Source organism: Chanodichthys erythropterus, chromosome 2, assembly GCF_024489055.1.
Source record: "Chanodichthys erythropterus isolate Z2021 chromosome 2, ASM2448905v1, whole genome shotgun sequence".
Classification (NCBI taxonomy): domain Eukaryota; kingdom Metazoa; phylum Chordata; class Actinopteri; order Cypriniformes; family Xenocyprididae; genus Chanodichthys; species Chanodichthys erythropterus.
In genome coordinates, this window is record NC_090222.1 from 20,538,498 (window position 1) to 20,549,297 (window position 10,800).

General features: G+C 40.2%; 1 protein-coding gene across 1 annotated transcript in view; it reads left to right on the forward strand.

Annotated features, from left to right (window-relative positions):
• plekhf2 (pleckstrin homology domain containing, family F (with FYVE domain) member 2) overlaps positions 1 to 8,251 on the forward strand; it is a 38,789-nt gene extending 30,538 nt beyond the window's left edge. The window contains exon 2 of the mRNA XM_067393627.1: positions 5,204 to 8,251. Coding sequence (XP_067249728.1) covers positions 5,215 to 5,931 — 717 coding nt within the window. The 5' untranslated portion in view covers positions 5,204 to 5,214 and the 3' untranslated portion in view covers positions 5,932 to 8,251. The remainder of the gene's footprint in view (positions 1 to 5,203) is intronic.
• The last annotated feature ends 2,549 nt before the right edge of the window (positions 8,252 to 10,800 follow it).

A 10,800-nucleotide genomic window follows, 5' to 3' on the forward strand; every position in this document is an offset into this window, starting at 1 on the left:
AATAGAGGCCTCACTGAGCCATCGGATTTCATCAACAATGTCTTAATTTGTGTTCGGAAGATGAACAAAGGTCTTACGGGTGTAGAACGACATGAGGGTGAGTAATAAATTACATTATTTTCATTTTTGGGTGAACTAACCCTTTAAGCCTTGTCTGTGAAACTGGGCAGTAATATTTTTTATGCTGTTCATGATGCATTGTTGGTTGCGATCTCTTTCTCTCACATTGAGTGTGTGTACGACAGTGCATACAGCTCAGTAGGCAATGAAAAGTTCAGCTAGACTTGCTTGTAGTCAGAATATGCAAAATGGAAATACTCATGTGACTTTCTACCATTTACAGATAAGAATATAACCATAAAATGTAAGTTACGTGAAGAGGAAAACACGCCTCTATCACAGCACGACAGGGCAAAACGCAGTAAACACGTTTTTGTTTGAAGTGCTTATAAACAGGGACGTGCACAGGAATTTTGAGGGGCAGTTGCTCTGACCTAAAAAAAGGGCACTCCCCAATCGCTTCTCGGGTCGACATTAACACACTGAAAAAAATTATATTCAGAATTAAAAATATTTTTATACCACTTTTTAATGTGTGATTGTGTAAAGGTTTTCACGAGATACCAAATTTCGCGAACTTGCTTCCAATACTCGTTCTCATGGAGGCGCGGTGTGCACGGAGGGGAGGGGCTGTGCGCGCGCGAGTATGTGAGAGAGACGCTTGAGTGAGAGACGCAGGGAAATGAAATGCAGCTGAACGTTTGCTCTATGAAAGACATTGACAAAGACGAAAACTAAGGACATTTAATCTATAATTTTATTTTATTTTAAATAGTTTTCCCAAACACACATTACAGTTTTGGTTAGTTATCGTTTTTTTGTAATGCCTCGTTTTTATTTTTATTTCAGTTAACGACAATGTTTTTTCCCACCTATTTTTCTTTTTTTTCGTTCGTTTTCGTTAACGATTATAACCTTACTCACCTTTCCGACAATGTTAAAGGCCCTTTCACACAGGACGCGGCATGGGCTGCGCAGCCGCTGGGCTGGCCAGAGCACAGTAGGCGGAGTTTTCCAAACATGTAGCGGGAGTTTTATACATAGTCATTTGATTGTTGTTCCACCTTTCGGTCAGCAGTAAAGTATATGTCCCGGGCCGTGCTAAGAAGTGAGCAATAGCAATAGCCCTGCTTGTAAGAAGAAGAAAGAGAGCAGCTCTTGACAGTGTCTGTCATGTCTCCATGACACAGCTTTTCTCCCGATGTCACTATACGACCAGCAAACTTGTATTGTATAGCTCTGGAAATTACAACTCAGTAAATAGCTGTTCATCCATTTTCCTTTCCGATTGTTTAGATGCTCCGTTTCTATTGGCCGCGCGGGTAATCGTCACAGAGCGCTGCGGCAAAAGTTGAACTATTTTGAACTTTGACCGCGGCGTGCGCGGAAGCTGTGCTGCGCTGCCCTTGCGCTTTGGCCGACGCCTTCCTTGCGCAGCGCAAGCCATTGAAATGAATGGGTTTCATACCGCGTCCTGTGTGAAAGGCCCTTAAGTCGTCTCACCCGACAACCGCAACAATCTCCTTCTAGTGCCGCTCATGCAGGCTCAGCTCAGGTGCCGGTCGCGTGCAGTGCTGCAGCCACTTAAACAGAGTTTGCCCTTCCCCTACTGACTTTCACTTTCGGACGGGTGCCCGAATATGGAAGTGAATGAGGCTTTGCGAATTTTATTTATTTATTTATTTTTTTTATCTAGGCCTACGTGAAATTCTGCATCCATTGTACGATTGTTTTATTTATTTTTTTCCACCTCGGAAGGGCAACGTGAGTCGAGAAGGGCATATGGGCAGTTGCCCGGGCAACCTGAGCAACCCCCCTGTGCACGTCCCTGCTTATAAATATAAAGCATTCTCATGTTTCAGACAACTTGGATCATGTACCTTTCCCACAGCAGCTCACTCCGTGTCCTCCACTATTTTCCATATGTGTTTGTCCATAGAAATGGGTTATTCACTATTGTAGTGTAAAGCGACATGACTGGATGGTTTCCGAGCACAGCGCGCAGATGCGGATAATTAAAGATCAAATTCATTGTTGATTATTTTCACTATTACTTGTTACAGTCCTATAACCTTATTAGTCAATGTTAGCCACAAAATATTTTTTGGTAGCCTTGTCATAAAAGTACAATTTCACCAGAATTTTTTTCGATACCAAAGCAAAAAACTAATATAAATGTCTTTACTGCTACTTTTGATAAATGTAATGCATCCTTACAGAATAAATGTATTAATTTCTTTAAAAAAAAAAAAGTTTAACTGACTTGTCAACTAAGTAAACATTTGAGTTTGAGTAATTGTGTAATAACTATGTAAAAGTAAACAATCAGTAATAAAGAACAAAGATTGAAAATAAGGGTAGTGAATGGTTGGACACATCTTTGCACTCTTAAGTACTTCAAGATGTAACATTGATAGCAATGGTTAATCAGTTCCATACAATAATATTTACCTTTTAATAGGGGTGTAACGATACGCTCAGCTCACGATACGGTACGTATCCCGATATGGAGTTCACGATACGATGCATATCATGATATTTTGAACAATGAACCTGAAATTCAAATAAGATTTATTTAAAAGACATTAACACATTAACACAATAATTTTCCTTGTTGTACATACAAGATCACATTTCAATGTTTAGTAAAACCTTCTGTTCTTCAAATTAACAGCTGAATAGGTCTGTCTGTCACTGAAAAAAAAAAAAGTTAAATTTAACATGAACTTAGAATTAAAAATCCTAAGGGACGTTCACTTATCGCATCTAAAACGCGTGGAAGGCGTGGCCGCACCACTTCTCCCGTGGCGTCTGTTGTTGCTATGCGACCATGAACTGCGCTCACCAAGAGGAAGTTTCAGCAAAGGATAAACTGATTTCTAGCCCTTGCATGACCTTTACTACTAGATATATTTATGGAGATAAGATATAAAAACCACCCTGTACAGCTATGATTAGCTGTTTGGCTGAGATTTCGATGTTTTGTTACGGAAAGGCCGAAGCTGATCGGTTGGTTCTTGTCACATGGCCTGCGGTGCGCTTGCGGCATTCTGAAAAGTTGAGTTTTTTTTTATCTCGATGCGCCTGGAAAACGCACCGCATGCATGTCGCAACCGCGTTGCTTCCATTGTGAGCGCACCTGCCGCGTGGCTACATTTGAAATAACTGACTTGAACACAGAAAAGATGCAATATGTGAACGGCCCTACAGAACTTCTTAAAGCAAAGCATTGTAAGCATCTTTTGCTTTTCTGTGAGCACAGCTGTTGCTGTGGCTCTGCGGTGAAAGAAAGCCATGACTTTTCTCGGGCAACCAAGCAAGAGACTGACGCGAGAAATGTTTAAACCTGCTTGCAAGATTCGATGTGTGCCCAAAACACTTACTGAACTAAAGAGCTGATTGAGACACATCCTTAATATGCTGTGACAACCCGGCTTCTCTCACTGCCACCTCCATGTTGCAGAGTAGGTCACATCAGCAGCTCAACCAATAAGATTAGACTGCCGTCATATCGTAAATGTATCGCGAAAATTTGCATCGCAAAATATTGTACTGCGATATATCGTTACACCCCTACATTTTAATGAAATATTCTTATGTTACAACGGCATTAAACAGCATAGGCAATCTCTCACAGCGCTTGGCAGCCTGACTATGTGAAAATATGCTGATGACTTTCTTGGAGGCATTTAATAAAGAAAATGAATATTGAAATTTAGTGGTGTCAGACTTTAGGACCTTGAATTTATATAAGTAGCCACTGATTAATCTCAAAATTGAGAAGATTCAGGGAATTATTTATAAGCCACAAACAGACTGTAAAAAAATATGGACGTAGCGTCCGTGACGTCACCCATAGAGTTCTGAACAGCAGTTTTGAAGCGAAAATGAGGCCGCGGCCATCTTAGCTGCGCGTCACCGCACGTCACTCCCGGATAACTGAAAATGGGCAAAGAGGTGGTTTGAGCTGATGTGATTGGTTGCTGAAACCACGCCCGCCTAGCTCGACGTGACCACGTTAGCAAGCAAAGGAGCTATCTATCTAGATACTATCTAAATTATTAATAAAGATTACTGTCAATTTACGGTGTTTTTTAAGCTGTAGATGCTCCAACACCAGTAATTTGTGTTGGGTGTGCAAATAACAACATGGAACATCAAATGGGACTTCATACCTTTATAATAGAGATCGCGAGATGAATCCAATCTGTGGCACTTGGGTAAAATATAAATGTCCATTGCAAAACAAAAAAAAAAATTTCACATTTCTTCTGAATGATCTGCTCTCTGTCATCGTTCTTCAAGAAAGGATGCAATCTGAGCAGCGATCGTATCTAACAAACAAATGAGCCGTGTCCAAAGTATATATTTTTCAAAATAGTGCAGCAGTTTTAGATATAATATCCAAGCAGTGTTGTCAGAGTTGTATATCCTCCTGGTATTGTCATTGTAGTAAATCTCGCAATCAAAACTTTCAGCCAATGCCACGATCCAACAATGTGTGTTCTGTGTCTTTTCCCCATGCATGCACACAGACATACATCAGTCTCGAATATTATGCAGCAAGCCATATTTTATAATTGTATAAAATAATTGAGAAAAAAAAGCACAAAAACGGCTGAGATGCCAAATTCAGCGGCAGCTGAGGTAACATGACGGCTCACAGACAGCAGCGCACTCTACCTGTCACTCAAGTGACCACGCCCTTAATTATGCAGAACTTTAAGGCTTAATATAATTTAAACGGATAAGTTATAAAAAAATTCACCCCCCTCAGAGTTGTCATGAAGGGCAAAAATAGCAGTATAGACCAAAACCACAATTTGAACCAACTTGTAAACATGTTTTTTTCTGCTATAAACTTGGCCAATTTAACATGGGACTCTATGAGATTCTGCTCTCTTTTGGAGCCTGTCCCTAGCGGCCAGTCGATGAATCGCAGTTTAAGTTACTTCCGTATTGGCTTCACGAGAGACTGGGGGAGGTTGCCGCTTGGCCACAAAGCATTGGTTAAGATTTGATAAACCAGAAGCGTTCTTGCCTTAACTCTCTCTTTTGTGTGGTTATTTTGTCAGAGTCATTATAATCATTTTCTGTTCCTGCTCCCATTATAACCCTTTATTTTTCTATTTCACTTTCCCAGGCATCTGAAAGATGGTGGACCGCCTGGCAAACAGTGAGGCCAACTCTAAGCGCATCGGGTTTGTGGAAGCATGCTTTGGCACAGCAGGTCAACCGCTGGCCATCCCAGGTCGAGTGCTCATCGGGGAGGGTGTTCTCACAAAGCTGTGCCGCAAAAAACCCAAAGCCCGGCAGTTCTTCCTCTTCAATGACATCCTGGTGTATGGCAACATCGTCATCCTGAAGAAGAAATACAATAAGCAGCACATCATCCCTCTGGAGAGCGTCACCATAGACACTGTGGAGGATGAGGGCGAACTGCGCAATGGCTGGCTCATTAAAACGCCCACCAAATCCTTCGCCGTCTATGCTGCAACAGCAACGGAGAAATCCGAGTGGATGAGCCACATCAGCAAGTGCGTCTCGGACCTGCTGGAAAAAAGCGGGAAATCTCCCACCGGCGAGCACGCAGCGGTCTGGGTGCCCGACTCGGAGGCGACCGTGTGCATGCGCTGCCAGAAGATGAAATTCACCCCCGTCAACCGCCGTCACCACTGCCGGAAGTGCGGCTTTGTCGTGTGCGGCCCCTGTTCAGAGAAGAAGTTCCTGCTGCCCAGTCAGTCATCCAAACCAGTGCGTGTGTGCGAGTTCTGTTACAAGCAGCTCTCCACGGGCGCCACCCTTCCACCCAACTCTGAGTTTTCCGGCAACATGTCGGATGACGACGATGAAGACGACAGCAGTGACTAAGGGTCACTTTTAGGAATATTGACAATTTACAGATCATATCTTGATATTTTAGTCTCTAATTTTCATTCAGGGTTTGCAAAGGTTCGCAATAACACTTACCTAAAACAATTAAAGGCCCTGCACACATGAACAAAAGGTTTGATGGGAAATGTTCCTGCGTATTCATGAACACTACTCGCCTGCTCGCTCTGCTTTCACATTAATTTCACTCTCATAGACCATTTTAACCTCTTTCATATAGATTAATTTGTTTGGCGATGGTGCTCTTTCATCAACTTTATTTTACCTTGTTTCCTTCCTTGTTTCCTATTCTTTCTGCTATTATGCTGCTATTCGCTGGAACAGAGAATGTTGGGTAATGTGATTGCGGGCTGTTCCTAGGCATACACTCCCTCAGGTGAAAATGTGTAGTGCATTATAACTAGGTTTTAAACAAGGAGCTGCATTTAATGCTTTGAACAACTAACCACTAACAAACCATGAAAGTATGTTCAGGTGAAGGTCTTCTGTTTCTCACTTTAGTCAGTGTCTAGTAATTGCAAATGACAAATCAAATAGATGCTACTAAGCTTGTAAATGTGTATATAGTACTGTGGTGTAGAAAGTCTATTGCATAATTCATCTGACAAGGTCGTCGCTGCCTCAGTGCCTTATTTATCCTCAGGAAGTAGATCCTGGAAGCGAGAAAATATTTAGACTACAGTTTGACTTGGGTCGATTCTTTTACTTTCAGACACCTGCCGCCTTTTGATACCACACCACATGACATATCCTGTTTAGAGGCATTCAGTGACCATATGAGTGAAGTTATGATCAAAACTAGACCGACAGTTTCAGTTGAGTTCAGTCCAAATCATTATATTATCCAAATCCCATTTGAAGCACAATTCCAGTATATTGCATCTGTACTCCACATGTCCTAAACTACACTGGTGTCTCTCTCCAGCCCTGACTTTAACTCTATAGAAATATACACGCTAACGTGAAGATCGCAGGAATCGCACGTCACTAAGGCGAAGGACGCGCTATATTAGCCCTTTCTCATCGGGGGTCTTTATGTTTGCGAGGTCACATGTCAGGCCATGACAGTCAATCCTACACATTTTGAACGGGAATCGAAAGCATTATGAGGAAGTGACAGCTACACAGCCACCTTTTTGTTTTTTTTTTAATGGCTGTTCAGCACAAGAAAAACTGCACTAACAGCTTTCCAAAGTAGTGTTTTATACAGTGGTATAGTGGTGTTGGACTCTTAGAGAGATGCAGTAGTATATTTCATCAACGATCTGCCAGGTTTACAGTTGTTTTTACTTTTACACAAGTCAAGCTGGTGGGAGAATCAGCTAAACTTCTTGAAGACTGTGTCTCAGTACTGAATACTTGATCCCCTGTGAAGATATTTTTTTTGCTTGTGTCAGAATAACAAAACTGACATTGAAAAGGGAACCTAACTTTGGCTAAAGAGTCTGCTCCGACTGTCTAGTTCATATGCAATGACATACACTTTTTTTTTTTTTGCTTTTACACATTTATGTGAGACTTATTTGTGATTTAGAAATGGGTTTACAGTGATTGACTTATGGTAATCTAATATTGCTTTTGAAATATAATGGTAGATTCCAGGATAGTTATATATTGCATAACGTTTGATTTAATGAATTGTTTTAATCGTTCCAAATTTAACCTGAGATGATTTCTTTGTTTTAATTTGACTTATATGTTGTAATATTCTGCTTTAGTTGTAATATTCTGAGATGATTGTTATGATTTTTCATGTTGTAAACTTTGTACAGTTTTTTTTTTTATATATATATTTACTCTTAGTTGGGTTTGCAGCTGTTTTTCTTCTTCATAGCGTTTCCGTGTGGTTCATGTGTGCATTTCCTGAACACCTCTGGATCAGCTACCAGCACTTTACTCTCTCTGCAAACCACAAGAGAGAGGCGGGGCCTGAGTGGGGAGGGGCTTGTGTAGGATGTCTTCACATATCTGGCCTGCAAATACAAGATCTTAATAATTAGAGCAAAACATCAGAGTAGAGGTTTAAACAGGATTGACATTTACTTTCCATATGTTTCCTTTTGCAATTTCTTGAACATGTAATTTATGATTGTCTGTTCTTGAATGAATTTTGGGAATGTTTTCTTGTACATTTTTGCCATTTTTAATTCTCATGTAAAACTCTGAAAGGGCTGAAAACTGAATGTAATCCATTATATCATCATTATTAGATACTAATTTTGAGGAAATATACGCATTGCTTAAACTCTTGTGTCTTGTTATCTGTAATACTTGCCAAATCCAAGTACTCGTACGGCTCAGCATGTGCAGCAGAGAGTATTTAGGCCAAATTCAGACTCAGTCCAAATCCGGTTTTGGATTAACCATATCTGATTGAAATCCGACCAGATTTATCAAGTGCGAACGACCAAAAATCTAATAAAACGTAATCAGTTTCGAGATGCATTCATATGTGCTTTGAAATCCTATTCAAATCTCATTTCTGGAAATCCATTTCAGTCTGACTGATCTGATCGGATTTTGCATGGTTAATGCCAGACGAGAAGAAAATGACAATATAACTGAGACATGATTTGAGATGACAGCACAGAATAAAGCCACACATACCAGCCTCCTACGGTTTTGCCTCTGCCTCATAAGATGCTGTAGTCCAGTGCGGTTTCTTCTTGTCCGGTGTGGTGAGAAATCAAGCCCCCTCAGGAATGGGGTCTCCTTTAGGACCCAGAGTGATCACATTGGTTCAACAGACTTTTAATGCGTTGTATTTTTAGTGCCTGATTATAATGGCTGTGTTGCGTTGGTATGTATGCCTATGCCAAAAAGCAACAGAGTTTGCAATACAGATGTTGTCATTATGCTAGATTTATGAGGCAGCTTAAGAAATGTAGGATGCTGGAATGCATGGCTTTATTCCGTGTTGCCATCTCCGCCAGTCTCAAAATTCAAAGAGGTGTGAACCTCTTCACAACAACATAACCAAAAATTGGATTTGGACTGACAGTCTGAATAAGGCTTGCATGTCACCAGAAGTAGACTTCCTGGGATCAGAACCAAACATCTGTAAAAATCTGATAAGAATTGAATTTCAAACCACCTCCATATGTGGTTTGAGTCAGATTTTTCTTCAGATTTTTACAAACCCATCTGAATGAAATCTGGATATGCAAAAAATCTTAATTTTTTGCTGGCAGTCTGAACATTGCCTTGTACAGTGGTGTAGCCACTGTATCATTGTGATGGATAATCTGTCTTAGTTTAGTCTATTTGTGTCAACCTTTATATCCATGCCACGTGATGTCATGCGGTATGGATAAGGGATTACAACATTACTTATCAGTGGGGTTAATGTGCCAATTTAATTCCTTATTTAACATGATTTTTTGTGTTTTGTTTAATATTTTAGCATTTGTTCTGAAACTTTTGCCCTACAATGGTCACAGATATCTCTAAAATCTAGCTGTTTATTTAGAATAATAAGCTTGGCTTTATGGCACTCTCTTGGAACCACTGAAGCCTGAAATGCAAAAACCACACATTTTCCATGCAGCTGATTGACAAGTGTGGAAATAAATGGTTTGTTTAATCACTCATTTGTGCCTGAGTGCTGTGACATGACTGTCAACATTATTCGGTCATTTGCCACTCAATGCCTTCATCGAATTGACCGTCTGTTCTTTTTTAAATGAGCTTTAGAGGTATGACGTACTTAATCCCTGAACCGCCGTGAGATTTTTGGGAAATTTTAAATTACCCTGATCACCAGACCGGGAAGAATATTTGGGTGTGTCTGTATTTATAACCGGTTTCACTGCAGATCATTTGGTGTATAATAACCTGTTGGGACTGTTCGTTTCTCTCAGGGCCTTCAGCTGCAGATGTTGAACCCTTCTGCTCTGCACATGGGGATTATGCATGCTGATATAAGCGATTATATATCACGTGCATGTTGCGACAAGACAAATCTTCACAATACAAACAGTTAGTGTGTGGATAGCTAGGGTTAAAACGAGTTCAAGGATTTTACATTCTAATATGACCTTTAAACTTTTGGAAAGTGAAATCAATAACCAACTGACCATAAACAGAGTAATCTCTGGTCACCTGTGCTAATACTAGAGTTTACCATAGTATACATATGGAAAATCATGTTTTAAGGCTCCAGAAACGAGAAATGCACACCCTGCTGGTGTTGTATGCATTTTAAAGCACTATTTAGATTATTATGCACCATGGTTATCATGAGTGTGGGGAATGGGAATGCTGTCTGTACTCTGCAGTCACAAGGTTTTGTCTCATAAATCATTTGCCCTTTGCCGTTCTGTCATGGTGATTAAAATTTTCCCCCCATAGTCTCAGAGAAAGTGCCATTTTGAAAAGGAAACAGGAAAAACAAGTTTTTCCTAGAAAAACTAGGAAAGACAAGCGCTTTTTGTTAATAAAATAAGTTGATGTGTTTAAAGTAAAGTTCATTTAACTCATTCTTCGAACTGTAACATTCTAGCATTCTCAACATTGAGACTAGTTCAAAGGAATAGTCACCATAAAATTAAAATGTAGCTTTTTTGTCCATAGCTTACAATGCAAGTCAATGGTAACCGAAACGGTATGATTTCCAACACAGAAGAATGGAAGTCATACAGGTTTGGAACGATATAATGGTGACTAAATGACGACAGAATTTTCATTTTTGGGTTAACTATACCTTTTAAATGAGAAATTCACCGTAAAATGACAATTCTATCATCCTCATGTAGTTCCTAACACGTATGCCTGTCTTTCGTCCATCAAACACAAACGAAGTTTTGATCTCAATTACATGCTGGGAAATTGTTCATGACTGCTATGTTG